Source organism: Vigna radiata, chromosome 2 (genome assembly GCF_000741045.1).
Source record: "Vigna radiata var. radiata cultivar VC1973A chromosome 2, Vradiata_ver6, whole genome shotgun sequence".
Classification (NCBI taxonomy): Eukaryota; Viridiplantae; Streptophyta; class Magnoliopsida; order Fabales; family Fabaceae; genus Vigna; species Vigna radiata.
The window spans coordinates 7399734-7423461 of record NC_028352.1 but is presented as its reverse complement, the minus strand read 5'-3'; the positions used below and the strand labels follow the sequence as shown (position 1 = coordinate 7423461).

Below are 23728 nucleotides of genomic sequence, written 5' to 3'. Positions count from 1 at the left end.
GTTCTAAAATGGATAAAGAAAATGCCGTGGTTTAAATTTGATGTACACTTTGAAGGAAGAATCAGATTCAAAATTTCACAACATGGACACTCACAAATAAAATAATCAGAAGGACTAAAGTATAATTAAGAAAAACAAGGCAGATTAATACAATGAGTTAAATAGATATTAAATGACTATTATATCAGTGAAATCAGCTTGGCTTAGTAATTATTGTGTTATTTTCATTTGCTGCAGTTTTAATTTTTTTTTTCTTTGACACCAGATTTGTTGTGGTTGGGCTGGATCGTGAGGCCCATAAAGTAAAGGAGCATAGACAGGAGCATAGACAGAGTCAGAAGGCCCATTTTCCTTCGACTCTTCTATTATATTTTCTCGTTTTCTCTCTTCTCTGCTTTCTTTTCTCTTAGATCCTTTGGAATGAAGGAGTGAATAAACAGCGAGAGAGGGAATGGTGGTATATCAGATTGAAAAGCGAAAGTAGGATTTTGGAGTAAGGAAAGAAATCGGAAAAGGTATGGGGAACCAAACTGGTTTTTAATTTGCTTTTCGTGTTGTTTGGGTGTGGAAGTTGGGTTTTGTTTGTGAGATTTTTGGTATATTCTGTTTTACTATGCGTTTTCGTCTCCACCTCCTCCCTCTATCGAAGAAGCACGATCAGTTTCTGTTTCGACGTAACGCGGTTACCTTCTGTGACGGAGTTCAACAGCCCTCAGACGCCACCATAGCCAATCTGGTCCTCGAATCAGACCCACTCACTCTCTCCGAGACCCTATTCAAGCCCACAATCCAATGGGCGCCCGAGCTCGTGAACAAGGTCTTGAAGCGCCTCTGGAACCACGGGCCCAAGGCCCTTCAATTTTTCAAACACCTGGACCGCCACCCTGCCTACATCCACTGCGCCTCGTCGTTCGACCACGCCATCGACATCGCGGCCCGCATGCACGACTACAACGCCGCATGGGCCTTAGTGGGCCGCATGCGATCTCTCCGCCGCGGCCCAACCCCCCGAACCTTCGCCATCCTCGCCGAGCGCTACGCCGCGAACGGAAAACCCCACCGCGCCGTCAGAACCTTCCTCACCATGCACGAGCACGGTTGCCGCCAGGACCTGAACTCATTCAATACCGTCCTCGACATCCTCTGCAAATCGAAGCGTGTGGAAATGGCGCACTCCTTACTCAAAACGTTACGGTCCAGATTCAAACTTGATTGCGTGAGCTACAACATAATCGCAAACGGTTATTGCTTAATCAAACGCACGCCGATGGCGTTGCAGGTTCTGAAGGAAATGGTGCAGCGAGGGATAAACCCTACGATGGTCACGTACAACACATTGCTGAAAGGGTATTTTCGGAGTAATCAAATTAAGGAGGCTTGGGAGTTTTACTTGGAGATGAAGAAGAGGAAGTGCAAGATTGATGTTGTGACTTACACGACTGTGATTCACGGGTTTGGGGTGGCGGGTGAGGTTAAGAAATCTCGTAGGGTTTTTGATGAGATGATGAAGGAGGGTGTGGCTCCTAGTGTCGCCACGTGTAATGCGTTGATTCAGGTTTTGTGTAAGAAGGATAGCGTGGAGAATGCGGTGGTGGTTTTTGAGGAGATGATGAGGAAGGGGTTGTGTGTGCCGAATGTGGTTACTTACAACGTTGTTATCAGAGGTTTTTGTCATGTTGGGGACATGGAAAGGGCATTAGGGTTTATGAGAAGAATGGGGGAACATGGTTTGAGGTGTTCTGTTCAGACTTATAATGTTGTGATTAGGTACTTTTGTGATGCTGGGGAGATTGAGAAGGGTTTGGAGATGTTTGAGAAGATGAGGGATGAGCTTTGCTTGCCCAATTTGGATACTTACAATGTTCTGATCAGTGCCATGTTTTTGAGGAAGAAATCGGAGGATTTGGTGGTGGCTGGGAAATTGTTGATGGAGATGGTTGATAGAGGGTTCTTGCCACGGAAGTTTACTTTCAATAGGGTGTTGAATGGACTTGTTATTACTGGGAATCAGGATTTTGCGAAAGAGATTCTGAGAATGCAGAGCAGGTGTGGCCGTATTGTTCGGCGTTTGAAATTGTGAGATTTTCAATAGTTGGATTTGGTAAGTTGTTGTTTCCTTTTCTGGCGTTATTTTTTTTGTTCTTGAGATCATATTGATCTATGCTCATTTGCTTCATGTGTGCTGATGCGTAGCGTATGTACTTGCAGGAACACAACCCACATGGTTTTTCAGCAGTTGAAAGTGCATGTTGCATGGTATTGGAGATCACGTTCCTCATTCTGTAATTTGGACAAAGTTTCTGTGATCTGGGGTGGGGAACTCACTGGTGGATGATGAACCCACCCTTGCTGAAAATCATGCTTTCAGGGTCTTCTCATCCAGGTTCGTTTCATTGTTCGATTTTGATTTCCTTTTTCCATTTGTGTTTTTGAACAAATAATTATTTTAAGTGTCGAACTCAATGTGTTTCTGACACTGTATGTTGAATTTCAAGTTTCAATGTGACATGTTGCTGAAAAAGTTTTATTTTATGAGCATTTTTCTCCCATGTTATCCCAGGATCTGCATATATAATACAAGGGTATGGACTCGGTTTATTGGCAGAGATTACTTAGATATTTTTTAACGAAATCGATATGTGAAAACCTAGACGATTGTCAGTGGTTAGGGCACTAGGAAAACGGGAAAAAATGGTTGCAAATTTAAGCGGCTAACAATGTAGTTAGTTATCATGTGGCCATGAGTTACTGTTTTTAAATTAAAATTTTAGCTGGTGGAGGTTGTAGGTGCACCATTTGTTGTGACCGTGATTTTTTTCAACTTTCATGGTAGACATGTTTTAGATTTTAAGAAAGCTGGAAGGTTGAAAGGTTTATAATTAATTTTGTTACTGTTTAAGAAAAAAGTTGCATATATAAGAGCTTTTGTGAAGATCAGAGATGTTAGATATGCAAACAACTCCACTTTGAATTTGAAATTCTGTTTCAGAGGACATAAATTGAAATTCTGTTTCAGAGGACATAAGCTTGCTTGTTTAGAAGATTATATACCTTTTTCTCTACAATATAAAATTGAAGGCCAAAATTCACCATTATTCATATTAATCAATAGGTTGCTAGTTACCCGATTTTTTAATATTACTACAAATTAGCCAACTATGAGTGAGTGCTAAGGTAGTGTCTACAATTTGATCCTATTTGAGGCCTGAAGATGCCAAAACATTGAAATCTATTGCCTGCAACAGCTTTGCTACATTGGGTTGATGCTACAAGATTGGCTTGGCATTTTCTGGATGAAGAGGTAAGCATGAATTCTGAGTTTGGTCACTCTAACAAGTTGAAAAGGATGAGAATATGGGTCTTGTTGACTCCGACCCAGCCAAATTTATCGGAATAGGTCGGCTGGTTCGACCGGAATTCAGCCGGCTCTCGGAAATTGGTCTATGCTTAACAGGGGCCAATTTTGTGGCCCGTTTCGGTTCCTTCAAGCATACCCAGAATTCACCCATTGCTTTTCTTAAGAGTTCTGCAGATGATCCAGTTGCACCATCCTTCAGAATATAGGTTGATTCTTTAATACAATAGCTGTTATTGTCACTTTGTTTTGCCAGTACTCCATTGTAACTTGGAATAAGCTTCATCAATCAAGTAATTGCGTAATTGCCTTTGCAGGGATGATGTTGGGCAAGATAATGATGGAGCTCTTTAATCCACGATTCATCTTCCTTCCCTCTGATGTAAATTCAACCATTTTTCAATTAAGAATTCTTTGTAATCTCTCTGTATTATTTGTTAGGGAGAAGTTATTGTGTGGAAATCAAATTGTGGTATTTGATCAACTCACCAACATTTGTGAACTAAATTAGACTTTTATTATTTTAGACGTTAAATTAACCCCTGACACGTTTAAAAACTAAATTAGCATTTACTTTAAGTTATGTGAAAATGTTCTTCTCATGAAACAAATACCCATAAAATTTACAAATTTATTTTACCACAATGTACAGGATCTTACAATTTTACAAGTCTTACAGCAAATCATTAATAACCTTATAATGGAAGGTAAAGTTTGTTATGTTAATTGCATAAGTAATTGGATTTAGAAAAAGAAACTATTGTCTTAACATATTATTCTTCAATAGATTTATTTTTTTAATGTTAAAGTATTTCTCTTTTTTCCTCTAATCTTTTTCACCTGGTTATTCTACAATCTTGATGTTAAGATTTACCAAAATTTATTATTTTCCATGGATAAAGTTGCTAAAAAGACATTGATTGCATTTACTGGTGGGAAAAATATGTGAAAATAGTTTAGATTTTAATTTTATGTATTTATACTTTTTAAATTGAATTTAATTTTCAAAATATTTAATTTTAAATAATTTATATTTAATGGTGTAATTTATTAAAATTTGTGTTTTTTAAAAGATAAAATATATTTACATTAATATTTTCTTATGAAGTTTTTAATTATACTTAAAAATACTTTTTATTTTATTTTATATTTTAAAGAGGTCTGTTGAATAATTTCATTAAAAATTAGAAAAATAAATAAAAGATTTGAATTTAAAAAAAATTAAATGCATGACAAATTTTTTTAGACAAAAGGGATAACAATCCTAGACAGTATCCATCCTCATTCATTCTCATTCCCCCATTTCTCTCTAGGTTCTATACATGCATTGTGCTATATAATTAATGTAATTACTCTAATAAAATAAAAACATCATTTAATTGATATAGTGTAGATTTTTGTATTCTAAATACACCATAACAACTTGTTCTAGAAATTGGTGTTCAAGATGACACTTTACTGGTGTGAGGGTTTTGAGAAAAAAAAAATGAGAGACTTTTCTTTTGGCTAGTTTTTCACCAAAATAATATTGATTATGTATTAATTAAAATATCGAAATGCTTTCAATAAATTCCACTAAAAATGAAGGGTTTAAGAAGTTGGATTTAGATAGAAATTGTTCAGCCATCCCTCATCAGACTTCAGTTGAATGAGTTTGATTGGGTCCGACAAACATCAAATCAATGTGCTTGGTTGGGTAACAATTGGTCCAAAATTAAACAAATTTATGCTAATGGGTCAACCCAATTAATAAGGTTAGGTTTGAAAAACAAAAAGTGATATAAAAAAAAAAGGTTTAATAGGTTCGGAAGTCCCTATATTTGGAGGTTTGTTTCAATTGGGTCTTCCAATTTTTGAAGTGATCAATTAGGTCCTAATTTTCTTTCTGTTACCTGTTAAACCAAAAGAGAAATCAAAATATTTAAGCTGTTGAGAGTGGGATTTGAACCCACGCCCTTTCGGACCAGAACCTTAATCTGGCGCCTTAGACCAACTCGGCCATCTCAACTTGATGCTATTTATTTCTATCTTTTTATATAATAAATTGAGTTTAATTAGTTTTCAATTAGCCATAATGATACTATTCTTTAATAGGGGTGTCCTTTTTTGATAGAAGAAAACAATGAAAAAGATTTAACATTTCAATATTTTGTGATATGTGATTTTCCAAAATAACATTTTAATTATATAGTTTTTTTTATTGATTCTAGGCTTTTCTTTTGGCATAATAGGTGTATGTTGTTTTAGTTCATACAAGAATTTTCTTCTTCTCTTTCTAATCATGAAAGAAACTGAAGCTTATAAGAGGAAAATATCTTGAATCCAAGTTGGACAAATAATTCAACAAATTTAGGTATGTCTTCCTGTGGTGTCATAAAATCTAGGAGAATTTTAGGTCATGATTAATCCAGCATCCAATGTTGTTAAAAAACCAAGTTAATGACGATTATTAATTATTTATGGTGCATTGTTCTCATTGGAAATATTAGGTTTATAATTTTTTAACCCTTTGTTTTCCTTTTCTCAAATATGTTTGGAAATGGTCTTCCATCCTTTTTTTCATTTCATAAATTAAGAGTTTTTTTAGTAATGGTGTTATAATTAGGGTTTGAGAAAATTCATCATTCTATAATATTGCAAACTCAAACAATATTTCTCCTAAAAATGTAATCATAATTCAAATTAGTTGTTATAAATATACGCTATTTTTTCTAGAATATCACTTCCACAATGTTTTCTTGCTTCCTTTTATTTCTGTGTAATTAAAATATCATTAGGTTACCTTGTCAATTCATAATTAAAGAAAGATCTAAAAATTAAAATTCATTCAAATTTGAATGTCTTAAGAGAAACTCTTCACTCATTCAAATTCATAGGGAGAATTATATCACCTCATTGGTTTATTGGTTAATGATTAATTTGTTTGGATAAATTATATACTAATTTAAATTTTTAATAAGGTTCAAGATATTCTAATAATGGTTTAAAATGTTGAATGCAATAATAAATACTAATTAATAATGTAATTATTTCACTGTTTAGGATTGAGATTAATCATTTAATATTCAGTAAATTGTTAACGTTTCAATACTGTTTTTAATTTCGTTTAGACAGTTAGGAGGGTACCTATAAAAGATACTTAAATGTCAAAGTTAATTTAACATTTGGCAGTTCAAATATTAATGGCGTAGTAAATGCAAATCACCTTCCTCTTTGCCTTAGCCTATATTTAGATATTTTAGAGTGAGTTTACCTATATTTAGAGATTTTAGAATGAGTTTTTAATTAACAACGACCTATTATAGTCTAATTATTGTTAATCACATTTTATCCTGTTCAGCATTAAAATTAATCATTTTAACCATCGATTAATCTGTCTGAATCTCCAATTTTGGTGATGGTTTATTTGTGTATCTTAATGACAACTAGTCGTCCAATCTATAATTAATTAAACAATTATATGGTATACTAATCAAAATGCAAAAGATAAACAAAATAAAGTGATAAATACAATAATTTTTTGGAGTTGAGATGTGGATAAAATAAATATATGGAACAAAACATCTTTTAAAAATGTATTAAATCCTTAAAATTAGAAGCATGATTTAGCATTCTAAATAACACTCCACCAATTACATAGAAATGACAAATGTGACCATCATCTAACTACAATTAAATTCAGAAACACCCAAATTTGAAAGAAGCATATGATTTACTCTTTTAGTCTAATAATCCATTAATTACATGGAAAAGGCAAACGGGACCCATTGACTCTTAAGTTCAAAAGTAGAGCAACAATTTCTTTATCTTTTGCAAAACCATGTGCTCTATGAAAAATGGAATATCTTCTATTTCAAATGCATCAATCATGGTGACCTTTATATTACATATGTTGCTAAATTTTTAAAATACGAGTTGTTTATACAAAATATTTAATGTTATTTTCAATGATCAATCTTTATGAATTTGTTTTTTTATGACTTTTTTTTTTTTAACATGAGACTTTCAATTCACAATTAGATTTCTGAATTAAATATAAGATAGTAATACATCATTATTTTGAAGAATTTATGTACAATAATTACGTTTACCACTTAATTTATCAACTTACTAGTAAAATTATCCTCTCTTTAATTGTTAGTTTTCAAAACTTATTTTATGATTGGGTGAGATATATTGAAAACAGACTATTTTAACGAGTATCATTTTACTCTTTCTCCTCATTAGGAGTAAGGGTTATTAAAATTAGTAATTTCTAACAAAATTTGAACCCATCATAAAAATGGTTTTAAGTTGTAAAAACTTTGTTAAGTAGATATGTTTTGTAATTTTTATTTTATTACAATAGGTTTATTTAGACTAATTTCCTGAATATTACCTATGCCATACAAAAATTATTCAATGGCTTTATTTATAACATCAAAATTAATTTTTACTTAAATTTAAAAATTAGTGACATATATGCAATTATATATATATATATATATATATATATATATATATATATATATATAAAGAAAAATGTCACTGAACAAGAAATATAGAATATTTACAATATTTCAATCTTAATCTAAAATAATAAATAATTTCTAAGAAGGAAAACTGAAATCTTTCCTAAGAACTAATTTAAATAAAAAAATATATTAAGTAAATATCATCAATACTTTCTAGGTTAATCTTGAAGTCAAAACTATTTTTAGAATGTAGAATTAAAAAATAAAAATAGATTCTAAAAATTAAGGAAGATTAAAAAGAAATTAGATTATACAAAATTATTTGATTTTGAATTTCACAGTTTGAAAGTTATTAGACTTGGCATGAGGGCATCTAATTTGAAAGTTAAATTATTTTCGATTTTAAAATCTTCAAAAAGTCCATTTTAGAAAAATAAAATATTTTTTAAATTATTCGATTTGAAAGTTACTTTTATTTTTCGGATTGTATAATTTAGAAATATCTTTTAATTCTAAATTTCATAAAAAAGATTGCAAGAAGAAAATTTGTTTAGATAGGAGTGCAGAAAGAAATATACGGAGGAAGAAATTGACTTTGTGGACAGCGTGTTGGGCTTGGACGGGTAAGGTTTAAATTTTAAGTTTTAGAATGTTAATCAAATTGAAAAAAACAATTGTTAATATTTAGAATTTATATTCTTTATATGTACTAAGTGTTTCAAGTTTTTTTTATTATATATTTTTTATTGAACTATAAAATGATTTTTAATTATTAAAATAAAAATATTAATAAATTGTAAAATAATTTTTATAAATTTTATTAAGAATAATGATTTTAATTAAAATAATAGTTATTAAAAAGGTAAAGTTGAAAAATAATATTTTTATTATAAATAATTATTTAAATTTAGAAAAGTAATTATTGAAAAAATAAATATGAAAAAAAAATTGTACATTGAGTCTTCTTTATTATTAGTAGTATACACAAGGTTTAATACCTATTTTGGTCCCTCACTTTGTAGGGTTTGTTCAAAGTTGTCCTCATTTTTTTAAAGTTCACAATCGTCCTATATTTTGCAAAAATGCACTAAGGACGAACTAGCTATTCCTCTGTCACCATAGTAGCAATGTACCGGCACCACATACAAAAGTTTCCTTAGCTGAGCAAGAGCACACAATTCTCAAAGAGTTTTGAGTATTTTAGCTCAAGGAAAGAGTTGTTGATGATGGATAAAGAGAGTCTATCTATAGACTCAAGCAAATACTCTTTCATTCTTCGTAATTGGTCATTTTACGCTTTTAATTGATTAATATTACTGTTAATCGATTAAAATAAGTGCAACGACTAGTTTTCAAAAGCTAGAAAACTTCAACGGTCAGCTTTAATCGATTAAAATGTATTTTAATCGATTAGCTAATAGATTAAAATGTATTTTAATCTATTAAAACAGAGAAAGTTGAGTTTTCAACTTTTACTCGTTTTAATCGATTAATACTAGTTTTAATCTATTAAAACAATGCGATTTTGTCTTTGGACATCAATTATAAAGTATGAAACTACATGGAATCAAAACCAATAAAAATTTAAGTCCTAGACAATAAACCACAATTATTATAAAAGTTATCCATTGCAAAACAAATCTTCAAAGGATCTTTTTGAATCTTCATTTCTCTTGACTTGATTTGGACATCATCAAAACTTCATCTTCATCATTTTGCTAACATTACCCAACTAGTTATGCCAGGGTTGGGACACCCAAAGTATACGATCCACAAACAAGTGCTTTTAGATCAGGCTGTAGCATTAAATAATGAAGACTTGATCTCAAATATTTGTTGTCCTTTCACATTAATGCATTGTGGATTCTGCTGGCAGCATACCATGTTGGGTTTGACTTAGCCTTGAGGTTGTTGAGTTGGTCACAGATGAGTTTGAAAGTGGAGACGGTAGGGGCAGGGTCATCAAAGCCTGGTTTTTGGGGTTGTAGGTTGGTCTTCATGGTTGGTGCAGGCTTGTATTCAATGTGATAAAAAAAACCAAATGAGGTGGATCCTGAGCACGGAGCAGTGTCTTGTTGAGAATACCTGATGCTCCATCTACTACGGATGGGAGAGGGACTACCGTGTGTTGGGTGCGATGGGAGTGAATGTGAGCTGGTGTGTGGTGATAGTGTAGAAGGGCGGTAGATGGGGCGCGACACAGTAGTGGAGAGAGTGAAGGCACATAGGGAGGCGACAATTTGGGAACCTCAACGTTGAACAGAGAAAGGGAAAAAGGATTAAGGTTTGAGTGGAAAAAGGATTGTCGTGTGGCAGTCTCTTGTTGGCTGAGTTTTTCAACTAATTGGATTAATTCAGGTCATTTAATTTTGGCAAGGAGAAAAACTTTGTCGTTAGTTTTTTAACGCTGTAAGCGAAAAGGATCAACTTGAATTGCTTTTGCAAAATATATAACAATTGTGAACTTTTGAAAAAAAAGGAGGACAACTTTGACCGCATCCTACAAACCGAGGAACCAAAATAGGTATTAAACCTATACATAATATATATTGTGGTTGTAAAGAAAAATTAATGATTAAACAGTGGATTAAATTTCCCATGGTTAAAGAACTCATCAAACTCGCATGTGATGGTGAAAGAGAACAATAGAACTTTTGTAACATATATATTTGAAATTATTAGGTTAAACTCCTTTAGTTGTCCCTATTTTATAGGTTTTTCCCAGTTCGATCCCCGTTTTATTAGAATTCTCAATTTAGTCCTACGAAATGCTAATTTGAGTCAATTGGGCTCCTACCGTTAAATAAGCTTAACGAGGTTAAGTTTTTTATGAGTTGGGACGTTGACGTGGCTAGTTTTTGCCACATCACTCCTGCCACATCAGTGTCATCTTCCCTAACAGTACGAACCCTAATTTCCCTCAAGAGTGAAACTCTAGCCGCCTCGAGCAAACCCTAGCGTTGCCGCCATAAAGTCGTTGTGAAGCCTTCAATCTTGTCGTCACCACCTTGTTGCACCGCAACCGTGAAACCACCGTGAGAATGCTAGTATCGCCTTCGTTGCACCACCTCAAAGTCGCCGTTGCACAACACAAAAACCCATCATTCGTCACCACCTTCAACAACTAAAGAGATCCCATATTCATGGTCGTGATTCATGCCATCCCTGAACCGCCACAACACCTTCATCTCCTTCCACCATTGTTTCTTCTTTGAAACAATTTCACCATTGTGAAACCATTTACCACTGCGAGTCAGAAAATCAATCAGCCAAGAAATCCAAAATCGCATAACCTCCCTCGTCGTCGTTCAAACATCACCAAGCCAACAAACGTTCAAGCAGCCACCGTGAGTGTTATCATACTACCACGATCCAGGAACTTACAAAATATCAATCCTCTTACGAACTGGATGCTAAGAACCCTAATCGCAATCCCCTCTACGGAGTTCAACCTCCACCGCGAGTTCTCCCCTCATCCAGAAACACACCTCAAAAACGAACAACCACCCCTCCACCGCAATGCAGAAGCACTCCAGTGCCTTTATCACCAAATCGCGCAACCACCCTAAGATGCGAGTTCCTCTTCCATTGCGAGATTCCTCCACACACAGTGCTCCAATGTCGTTATCACCAAATCGTGCAGCCACCCTAAATCCCATTCTGAAATCTCTATTAGGTTTATACTTTTGGGGAAGATGACGCTGACGTGGCAGGAGTGATGTGGCAAAAATTGGCCACGTCAATGTCCTAACTCATAAAAAACTTAACCTTGTTAAGCCAATTTAACGGTAGGGGCCCAATTGACTCAAATTAATATTTTTTAGGACTAAATTGGAGATTCTAATAAAATGGGGATCGAACTGGGAAAAATCCACAAAAATAGGGACAATTAAAGAGGTTTAACCAAATTATTATTATTTTTTTCAACTTCTCGATCTTTATTGTCATATCTATATTTCTAAAATATTCTATTGTGAACAAATGATATCAAATAGATTATTTGTAAAGTCTAATCGTCTAACTGTTTTACCAGTTATGAATCATATCGTCATACATGTTAAAATACGCTACAACGTAATCATAAGTCATTTCTATGATTATGCGACTAAATCAACTAGTTTAATAAAGAAGTTACCAAAAATTTATTTCAAACAACTAATTAACTTTGGATAAAATATTATTATTATTATCAATTGGATCCTTGTTAATCTAAAGTTCATTTCAACATCTATAAATAAATATTTGAAGTAGAAAGATTGATGATAATATTTAATTGTTTTAGATTCTAAGTTTATTGACTTTGATATTAGAATATTTTTTGGAGCCAACCTCACAATACAAAGAAAAAAAACAACAACAATAATATAAGAATAAACAGTAAAACATTTTTCAACTTATAAAATAATAGACAATTGACTTCAACTCCATAGTCCAGATCTCATTGACTCTAAATTCTTAATTCCAATTTATTAGATAAAAGAAGAAAAAAATATACAAGAATAAATAACATATATTAATAGAAGTTAAAAAAATAAAAAACAAATCTCATATTAGAAAGTAGTAACATAGATTCAATAAATTTTAGTGACACAGACATATTATAGCATCATAAATAAATAATGCATATATGTCACCTTTTAAAATAAGAGAAAATAAATAAATTTTCTGTAAAATCCTAACTAAATGATAAATTATTATTATTACTACTAGATCATCTGCAATTAGATGCTCCACCACTACAGAAAATGATAATAGTTAGGTGGTTTCATGAGACATATACTATCTTAGGATAAGGAATTAATATTTAAGTTATCCAAAAACAACATTACGCAGAGAGGAAGTTTCGCAGATTATCCACAATGTCCCAGTTACGTACAACTACATCTATTACACAATACAATTGATTTTTTTATTCTTTTTTTTTTTTTAAATTTAAGTAACTGGAAGAAACGATCGAAATAACTGGTGTTTTTCATCATGTTTCTGAAAAATAAATAAATCTGGTTATGTTAGCTAAAATGTAGATATTTTTAAATGAAAAATGGTAAAATAAGACCGATTTAAAATTAATTAGAACATAGAGAGTATTTTTAAATTTGATGTAACTTAGACATATTCTTACAACTAGAAAGAATAAAAAACCTCAAGATAATATATTCTCCCATTTGAAATAGTTATCTTCATCCCTTAATCCTTTAAAATAAAAATAATGATAACTCATATTAAAAAAAATAGTTATAAAAAAATCAAATAAATGTAAAAATTTATACGTGAAATTACTATTTCCCTTAAAATAAGTATACTATTTAGCAGCTATGAGTCTATGAAATGGAAAATACAAATAATAGTAATAGTAGTACTTGAAAAATTAAAGGTGGAAAGTTAAAGTTCAACAACCTTCTACCTTGATTCTTGTATGCTATGATTAACTTTGTTTGCCAACCACCACTGAATCAATTCCAGTCCATAACATGTCATATCAAAAACAGTATAACATCTTATAAAACAGTAACGTCAATTATAATATATACATTTATTAAAAAGTTTTCATTCTCACGAAACCGGTTTATAAGAAGATTTGTTTTTCACTTATATATTATTAATTGGTTTTATTTCTAGTTAGTGCTGAACTTTCAATATATCTTCTTCACGTTAACGTATAGATATCTCAAGCGTGAGAATATAATTAATGGAGTGGTCTAATATCAGTCTGAGAATGAATGGAATAGAAATGTTCAAAAAAATATCACTAAAATAGACTTTAATCATGATTGTGATATTATGTTAAAGAATGAGTTTTAAATCTAACTCAACTCTATCAAACCAAATTATAAAATGAGATTTACAAAATTAATGTCACATTCTTACAACAAAAATATTAATGGATATTAAATAGATATTTTAACACAGAATAAAAATGATATGTTTATATATTAAATGATTATATTATGTGATAAAAAGAGAAAAAGAAAATAAAATTAAGATTTCTCTGTAACATTACACTTCCAATAATATATGTATTTAGTTGTTTTTTTATTTTTTGTATAAATAAATTACATAGCCTATTTATCTAAAGTGAGTTGTCTTTTATCCTTTTCAACGTGTATTTTTTTCTTCTATTCTGTATTTCTTCTGTTTGTGTATTAATGGGGTTATTATGAAGATTAAACAAAAATGTTTATAAACAAAAATTTCTTCACATTTTTATAACATGACAAAATGCAGACCAATTCATGTGTTTTCAATATAAATAATATCAGTTCTCATTAGAAGTCTAGAATCATACAATGAATATTGAAGAAAGGGTAAATTATAATTACACTTCAGTATATTATCTAAATTCATATTCACCTATTTTATAAGGATAATGATTTTCTTTTCAGCAGTTTGTAAGCATGATATTTTTAAAACTTAAAATGATTTGTCTATATAATATTAAAAAAATGTGTAAAGTTTTTTAAGAAAAACTGAGAAATATCATTATTAGAAGTTTAAAAAAAAAAATTGTCTGTATAATTTACTCTTGAAACTCAACTTTGTCTCTGTATAAGCTTGTATAACTAAAAATTAGATAGAATAATAATGCCAATCGCAGAAAAATATGAAGGTGAGAATTTTATTATTTAAAACAGAAAAAGTAAAATAACACGTGATATAGTGTATGACTTTTTTCTACTTTTTCATTTGTCTTTCTTTTTAATCATTTTCAAGTACATATATTTCAAATTATTTATAACTTTAAGGAATTTATTTTGTCTACATTTTTTTCATTTTTATTTTTAAATTATCGTTTTATTTAAATTAAATATTTTTTAATTTAATTATTTTTCTAAATTGAATAAATAAAATTATTTATAAAATAAATAAAAATTATATATAATTAAATTGTATAATTTATTTATATTTATTTTTATAATTATAACTTTATTATATTTTGTTATAAAAGAAAAGAGAGTATACATATACATAACTACACATATCGTATATATGTTTTTACTGGTATAAAATAATAAGAATAATTTTTTTACTAATTTTATACTAAATAATTTTTTTTTTTAAATTAAGTGAAATAAAAAGGTTCATTCTCTTGCATAAAGAAAGTAGGCTCCACCACATTTGTGTTATGTTCCCTACTCTAACCACCTTCTCCATTCTCTCTTCAATTCCTTTCTTGAACATCAATAACAAGTGAATGTTGATGCAGTAGTACTTTTTTACTGTATGCTTGGATGTCTTCTTTTTAATAACTACAAAAATTATAAGTGAAAATTAATTTGTGTATCAAATAAAAAATTTATATATTTCACTTTTGGATTGTTCAATCTCTATGAGACATTAGATTGAATTGAAACATGCCTTGTATCATAAATCATCTTTTAATACATTTAAATTTTTATATTTATTTGATATTCTCTTTCTATTTTTAAAAATATAAAAGTTTAATTTTTTATAATTATTTAAATGTAAATATGTTTTTACATACAATTATAATTATGATTATCTAAGGATTCTTTCAATGCATGTGATGTTTGATTCTGTCACATGCATGATTTAAGTATTCTTTTAAGTTCTTTACTTATCAATGGTAATAATAACTCTTTTTTATTAAGATTATGTTGTCTATAAATGTAAATACAACTCTTCGAGCTGTGAAAGCGGTATAGGGTCTTTTAGAACAGTTTAGTCTTTTAAAAAGATTAAAAAAAAGTTAGTGTTTATATTTAAATTGAATTATAATGTATGAAATTGTGATTGTGAGTATGTATGTTGTTGTATATATGGTTGACTATGTATAAAATGTTTGTATTGGAGTTAATTGTGTTTGATAGAGAATAATGGATGATTGATGCTTGATCATTTATGTAATTTCAATGTGAAGCTGGAGTAAGTTTGTGAATGCAATTGGAGTAGTGTTATTGGTGTTAATTTTGATTAAAATGTTAAAGGGAAAGGTATGAGTAGAATTATAGGTCAATTTTGGTCTAAAATGAAGGTTTGAGAGGTTATTTAAAGAAATATTGGTTTAAGGTGAGGATTTATGGTTTGGGATAGTTAATTTGGTCTTTTATAACTTTAGGATGAGAATCAATTCATAAGTGGTTTAGAATGGGATGGTAGTCATTTTGGTGTGTTACAATGTTGCTTAAAGTGTATTTTTAGGGGTTTTGGCAGTTGGGTTCTAGAGAAAATAGTTAAATGGGAAAACCGGTACTGTGGGATCAGTTCTTAAGTCATTTAGGACTTGTTTAAGTGTTCAAGTTAGGCCAAATCTGAGGTGGAGTTGATACATGGTTCTTAGATTGTTATTTTGTCGCGTTTTAGTTTAAATTGGAGGTTCTAACTAGTGAAAACTTAAAGTATAAAGGTTGTGATGAATATGAGGCGTCGAGGTATGTTATTAAGTCCATTATGACTTGTTAACACCTTTAGTTTGCAAAATTTGGTGTTAGAAAGTGTAGAATTGAGTTTGGGTAATTTTGGAGATGTCAAATGGTTTAATGCACCTAGTCTCGGGTCTAATGAGCAAAGTGGTACTCCATTTCAACTATAAACATGTTTTAGCACAAATTCCAGTGTTTAGAAAACACATTTGATCTCTTGGAAATGAGTCACAAGTGCAATAAAACTAGAAAGCTAGTTGTTGTCAACTGATATGACGTTAAGGGGTAGTTTTCTGGTGTTGAGTACCGCATTCTAGTGGCTCTAGTGCTAAGTGGTAGTTTTCTGACACTGAGGGGTAGTTTTCTAGGACTGGTGGGGTAGTTTTCTAAAACTAAAGTGGTAGTTTTCTGGTGTTGCGCGCCATGTTCCTTTGGTGAGTTTTGAGTTTCTTTGTTTTATGTTTTTGTGAATAATGATTACATTGATGATTTAATATGTGTTTGGTATAATATATGAAATGTTTGAATGGTCTATGAATAAGGTTCTGATTGAAGTAAAGTGTGGTTTGAAAAGAATTTATAAGGTGAAATTCTTAATGGTGGTTTCAAGTGTTGTTAATATGAATGGTCGGAGTTAAGCTGAGGTTTATCTTGACATTCTAATGATCATCCATGCTCAATTAGAGAGTAATAAGTCATGTCGTAAGAATAGCAGGAGGTCCTAGTATGGGGTTTTCTTTAGTTGACAATGGGTGTTTAAAGGACTAACATTGTGTGGTAACTTGGGGTGGTCCGGTTGTTCCACCACACAGGTGTAGGAATCTCTGTAACTCGACATTCATACCATATCCTGATGAATCAAGTCTATGTTTACCATGTGTTCCAAAATGTTTGATTACCTGGGTTGAAATTGTAAATGGTATTGAATTCTTACCTTGTTTTTGTCTTTGTTTATTTGTATATGTTTTCTCTTTTACAATGATCACATTAAATAATGTGATATCGGAGAGTGAAAATCTTTTTAGTTGTCTCAATGCAAGAACAAGGATGAAGTAACAACATAAATAAATCCGTCCTTCACATGTAGAATCTCCTTCTCTAGTAATATCAAATTTCTTATAAGTAATAATCTATGTAACGTTTTATTTTAGTAGTTTCATTCTATTAAAATAAAATTTACATTATTTATAAATAAATAAAATATTTTAATATAGATTTTTTAATAACATTTTAACACAATAAATAAATATATATATATATATATATATGTTTTTACTAATTTATTATTTATTTTTAATTATGTTCATGTATTCTAAACTTAATAAATAATAGTTTTGAGTTTTAAAATATTGTCAAATATTAATGTTAAATTATGATTACCTTAAGTAAATAGAGTAAATAGAAGGGTTAAAGGGTTACGATGATGATGTTGACTCTGATGGTAGTGAATGTGGTTGTCATTAGACTGACGCATAACATAAGAGTTCAGAAAAGAGAGAGAGAAGAAAGAAGTATTATTTGCACACAGCATGCAGGGGGGCCAAGCCCAGTTTCAGACTCTTTGTCCATTTTTTTCAGTAATCCCAGTTTGCCACGTGTCATATTTCATGACACCTTTGTCTCAGTCCAATTACCCTCTCCGACAACCTTCCTCAAGTGCACAATGTGACACTCATTACATTACATCACATCTCAAACAACATTTTGAACCACAAAATAAAATAACTTAAATCTTAAATAATATACTTAAATAACATTTTTTTAACAACATTTAAGGGTACTTACATGTCATTTTGTGATTGATTTATGATGGTATTTATAGTTATTATTATTATTGATTATGAAATAATTTTGAATCAATCAGAGAATGTCATGTAAATGATGTTTAAATATTGTATAAAAAGATATTATCTAAGTATCATTATCTATAAAATAAATTAAATCCTAAATGTTTTGTGATGCAATCACAAAATACACATGCAGTAATAAATAATACTTTTTCACTTTTATTTTATTTATATAATAAAATTATTATTTAATTTTAAAAAATGTATAATTGTTGATTTTTTTTAAAGTAACTGTTATTTTGAAATATTTTATATAAAACAATTTCAGTTTTTTTAAACTTTTATTAAATTTGTAAAATTTAGTTTTAATATTCAGCACCATTTACTATCAATCCGTTTTAGCCTAAAAGTCACTATTTTCAAAATTTGTAATTTTTTTAATTTTATAATTTTGTTTAAATTATATATTAAAATTTATTTATATATTAATAAAAAATGACAAACACTCATATATTTATGAAGGGAATCTTTATAAAAACAAAAATGATTTGATGTGAAAAGGAGAGGAAACATCATAAATAACTAAACAAATACCAAGCTAAAATCATTAAGAAAATACTTATCAATTTTTGCATCAATCCAACTGACAAAGAAACTATATTGGACATTTGGATAGGTTCAAGTCGTAAACAATTAAAAAAAAAACAAGTTGTTACAATTTGGTATGGCGTTGAACGAATTTGTGTTGCACTCAACACTGTCAAAATAGTGAGTCACTAGGCTCCAAGGCGCTGAGCGCTTCCTTTTGGTATTGAGCACTGATTTTTCAGAGGGTTTTAGGTATTAGGCGAGTTTAGGTTCATTCGACAAGTTAATAGTGAAAGATGGTTGTATTTTAGGGGATGGGCGAGAGTTCTAGTTGGACTTAGAGAACTTTTTGTTTGCGTTCTTGCTAGTCGTTGGGTGAGCTCGCTTGGCGAGCATGGTCTGGTGTTGAGTGTCACAATTATGGCGTTTGACGCCCTGTATGCAGGTTTGGTTTTTGTTTTCTTCTCCTCTGTTTCTTATGAACGGAAATTTATTTAATGATTGTTTTGTAATATTTATCAAATTATATGATGTTTTATACTTGAGGCTATGTATGTGGTTAAGTATGGTTTGGAAGAGAGTTTCCAATGGGGGATTTCTTGATGGTTGTTTCAAGTAGTATATGTATTATTATATGAGCTTGGTCTTGGGGATTATCCTGACACTTTGATGGTCCTTCATTATCAAGTAGAGAGGGTGATGCGTGTGACGAAAGTAGCAAAAATGTCCTAGTCTAGGAGTTTTACCTTGGCCTAAGGCATTTAATGGACTAACATTGTGTGTGATAGGATGAAATCCATTGACAATGGCTCTATAGAGCAGTAAAGGCTACTACAAGTGCACAACTCGTCATAGCTCGACAATGATACATGTATCCTTAGGGTCAAGTCTAAAAAATTTTCTTTTATGATATGCTTAGATGTTGTGTCTAGTTTGAAATTGAAATATATTATATGCTAATTTATGAATTTCATGCTTTATTATTTTGATATTAGCTTACACTTACTATTTTTATTTGTTTATATATTTTTTTTTTCTCTTTTGCAATAATCGCCTAAAAATGTGAGCTTATAGAGATGTGAGTGGTGAGCGAGTGCTAGGAAGAGATGGAACTAAGACTTAGAATAGGAATTTTGGTTTCAGAATTTTATTGTTTAATGTAAAGAAATTATTACGTTTTTGTTTAAGTGTAATAATTTGGAATGTTATAATAACCATTAAGTTATTCAAAATAACGTACTAACAAAACATTAGGCTCATTTAATACATTTATAAGAAGGTAAGAAAAAATAATAAATCTGTTTGAAAATAATTTAAATCTCAAACATAAATTGAAATAATGATTTAACAAGTGTCTTTCATATCTTAATTTGATTGAATAAACTTTGTTGATTAAATTTTGTACAAAAAAGACATCAAAAATTTCGTTGTACCAACAACTCCCTATAGAAAAATAAGACAACAAAATCTATAAACTAAAAAGTGCGAAACCATAAAATTGAATAAAAAAAACACATTTTTAATCATAATACAAATTCGACCAAAAAAATAAAAATAATGTTTATATAAATATAAAAAAAAAATACCATAAATATGGATAAGAATATTGATACATATAGATAACTTGAGAGATTTAAGGAATGTAATACGTTAAAACTATGAAAAGAAGATTTTTATGATAGAAGAAAGTAAGGAGATTTAAGTGTTAATATTGTTAAAACCAATAGACCTCAACCATGAGAAAGGTGAACTAGATTAAAAAAGAAAATGATCTTTCAATTCTTAAAAAACACAGTGTATGTAACTGTTTCAAATGAACTTTCACAAATAATCATATATGTAAAAAAAAAGTAAAGAGATAAAAGCAAGATTCACACAAGATTTTATATTAGTTCGACTCAATAGAGTCTACATCCAATTTTCTCCCAAATAATCCAAGTTTGGAAGGATTTTCACGATAAAGATGCAAATATCACATATATACAAGTTCACCTATATCATCTTAATCTCTAACAATCAAGAATGACTACTTATGGTGATGCTACACACAATTATCTCTATCACTTATACAACAAGTACACATAAAAGGAATCAAATTTATCATAAAAGTAAAGAAAACAGTACACCAAGTATGAATTTCACAAGAATAAGTCACCACTTAACCACATCCAACCATACTTGAAGGCATTTTGTCTTGATTTCCAAGTGTTGAGGTTCTTTATTCTTCAAGAATGTTTGTTAGCCTTTCTTTCTTCAGAAATCAAAATTCTACATGCCACACACTTCCTAGATAATTGAGATCATACATATTTATATACAAAAACTTCTTATTGTTACTTTTAATCAATTATATTTAACATCATTGATTAAAATAGTAAGATAACATCTTCTAAATTGCATTTTAACATATTAAACGATCAATTAAAACCTAGTTCTTCAAAACAGTTGAAACATCATAAAAAAACAATTAAAAACTTTTAAAACATCATCAAAAACTCGTTAGTAATCAATTTTTTTCCCCCAAGGAATGAAATTAATATATGACATATTATTTAAAAATGATAGAAAAAAATTTATTATAATTTAATAAATAACTTATCATATTTTTTTCTAAAGAAAATTACAATTTATTTAAAAAATTTATTTATTGAATATTATTTTTAATATCAATGGAATTAACAAATAATAATAATTTAATAAATTTTATTTTCAAAGATGAAATTATAATTAATTTAATAGAAGTATATTAATGTTGAAATCAATTTTTTTAAACATAATTTTGTAATTAATTTAAGCGTTAAATATGTTTTTAGTCCCTTTATTTTGAGACGATTTTGGTTTTAGTTCATTTTCAAACTAAGGTACAATTTAGTCCTTCAACTTTATAAAACTCTGGTTTTTTATCAAATTTTCCTAACTTTATCTGTTGTTTCAAGCACGTTTCGTTATAGCATTTGAATTTGGATTATTTATACTGTTTGACACATTTTTTTTACACAAAACATAAAGTAATAATATGTTTCGAAACTTTTTTTAAACATAATTTAATAATTAATTTAATAAAAAAATATTAACACTATAGTTTTTAGACTTTTATTTTTTTATGGTCTAAAACGAATGTATTGCGCCATACTTAAATAATTGTTGTCTTCAAATTTATAATCTTTAAATAATTATTTATGTCATTATTTTTTAATATATATATTAATAAAATTAGGAAGAAGAAGAAGAAAACTATCCTGTTGTCTTGTCACCTTCTCTCTCCAACAAAAGGTAATAATTTTAATAATTTTAACAAAACCTAACAAATAAATCTGTTTTCAATTCTCTTTCCCTGCAACAAAGACTCGCATCAAAGCATAAATTTCACTCACAATTCTATCCATAAAACCGTTGCGCTGAGAAAAATAAAAAATAAAACTTTATTTTTTTGCTCCCATGGCTTCCTTCTGCCGCGGCTATTCGAAGACCCAAATGTGCTTCTTCAAGATTCTCAACATAATTTCCTCCACTCCACCCTCTGCAGAGCAACCAGAAGAACAACAAGACTCCTTTCCTACCAAAGGGGTTGGCATCGATTTGAATCTCAGATTCTCTTCCCTCACGGAATCAGAATCTTCTAGAACCGACACCATCGAAGAAGAGCAAGAAGAAGGCTTTCCAGACAAGAGCTTTCAACTTTCAGACAAACTTCACGACAACCAAAATCTTAACGATGAAGTTAACGACGTTCAAACAGCGTCGTTTCAGAGATGCGATAGTAATTTTCTCGATTTACTTATAGAAGCGGCGAGAGTCGTCTCTGGAAAACACGAGTCTGACTCGGAAGAAGAAAGGGGACTCGGTACCGAGTCAACGACTCAGAGAGCGAATAAAGAGAAGCGGAAAGAAAGGTGGGTGGTTGTTGATATATACGGCGACGTTTTGGAGGACAGAGAACCGGTGGTCCGGTCCAAGCGAGGGAGGAACCAAGCGTTACCGTACCGGTTCAGAGACTCGGTGGTCGAACCGTTGAAACGCGCCACCCGTTCTCAGAGACCGTCGTCAACCTCACACCTTACAAAACGACTTCTTAGGTCGTCATCCACAACGTAAAACGGTAAACCTTATTATTCTTTTTATTATTATTTATTTATTTTTCACTATCATTATTATAATAATAGCTAGGTTTATCGTCGAAAAAGTCTACGTCACGTAAGGTAAAAAAAAAAATAAAAGTGCTTCTGGTGAAAACGACACAGCTTTGAGGTTTTCTTTTATTATTAAAAAATTTAAGCCATGTTTACTAAAGTGGAAAATGGTAGGCATAGGCTTCGCATGTTGTCGTGATGCTTCGTAACACCAAATTATGGTACTAAAAGAGTTGCAGATTATAAATAATTGTACATCATCACATCCCATCGTAATATTATTTCTCATTACACGACATTACATTGTAAAGGAGAATGATAAACATGAAGAAGAAAAAGTAATGTTAGTGTGTTTGTTCTGAAGCATGAATGCATGGTTATGTTTCACTGATGGTTCTTCCGGAAGCACGTTTGCAGCTACGATATGGAAGTGATTTTGGAAATCTGATAAAAACAGGGGAGACAGAGAAATGCATGTCTTTAAGTTATTGGAATTTTATAGTTCTATTTATTTGATCTGCGAGAACAATGTATGTTGACGGGTTGAAACTTCAGACATGTAAAGAAAGTAAGTACAAAGGTTTTTATTTCTGCACAATGATACTTTTTACCGATAATATTTTAATACTGATTATGTGTTATTTTATTATTGATTTATAATAGTTTTATAGACTAATTTTAGATCAATCACGAAATAACATGTAAATAATATTAAAATGTTGTAAAAATATTATTATATTTTAAGTTTAAACTTCTTTTTGGTCCTTAAGTTATGAGCGTATGTTCAGTTTAGTCTCCCTTCTTTAAAATGTAAACCTTTGATTCATAAGTTATAAAAAAATATATCAAATGAGTCCTTTTTTGATGTTCATGGTTAAAGTACAAAGAATAATCTAAAGTGTTGTTATTATTAAGAAATAAATCAGAATAATCTAAAGATGTAGCGGTTATTAAGATACAATCAAAAACAGTATTTCAAGTTAAAAAAAGACTCATTTGATACATTTTTTTATAATTTAAGAATCAAAAATTT

General features: G+C 30.2%; 2 protein-coding genes and 1 non-coding gene across 7 annotated transcripts; 2 read left to right on the top strand and 1 right to left on the bottom strand.

Annotated features, from left to right (window-relative positions):
- The first annotated feature begins 398 nt into the window (after window positions 1-398).
- On the top strand, window positions 399-3953 carry LOC106776477 (pentatricopeptide repeat-containing protein At1g74900, mitochondrial). 4 transcript variants are annotated; one of them, XR_002667156.1, is made up of 4 exons: window positions 399-2101; window positions 2209-2383; window positions 3246-3564; window positions 3673-3951. XR_002667156.1 is itself a non-coding variant. In XM_022778528.1 (2 exons), exon 1 carries the CDS (start codon window positions 614-616, stop codon window positions 2078-2080), a length of 1467 nt encoding a protein of 488 aa, XP_022634249.1. In that variant the 5' UTR covers window positions 399-613; the 3' UTR covers window positions 2081-2101; window positions 2209-3197. The 4 variants fall into 4 exon arrangements, 1 of the variants encoding a protein (XP_022634249.1); XR_002667158.1 differs by lacking the exon at window positions 3246-3564 and having other exon boundaries at window positions 3673-3953; XR_002667157.1 differs by lacking the exons at window positions 3246-3564; window positions 3673-3951 and adding an exon at window positions 3204-3222.
- Window positions 3954-5282: 1329 nt separating this feature from the next.
- TRNAL-AAG lies at window positions 5283-5363 on the bottom strand. Its single transcript has one exon. It is a non-coding gene; the product is annotated as a tRNA-Leu (tRNA).
- Window positions 5364-21826: 16463 nt separating this feature from the next.
- LOC106755718 lies at window positions 21827-23324 on the top strand. Of its 2 annotated transcripts, none has more exons than XM_014637928.2 (2): window positions 21827-22664; window positions 23113-23324. In XM_014637928.2, the coding sequence occupies exon 1, from the start codon at window positions 22004-22006 to the stop codon at window positions 22658-22660; it is 657 nt and encodes a 218-aa protein (XP_014493414.1). In that variant the 5' UTR covers window positions 21827-22003; the 3' UTR covers window positions 22661-22664; window positions 23113-23324. The 2 variants fall into 2 exon arrangements, with proteins under 2 accessions (XP_014493414.1, XP_014493413.1); XM_014637927.2 differs by having other exon boundaries at window positions 21830-22664; window positions 23060-23324.
- The last annotated feature ends 404 nt before the right edge of the window (window positions 23325-23728 follow it).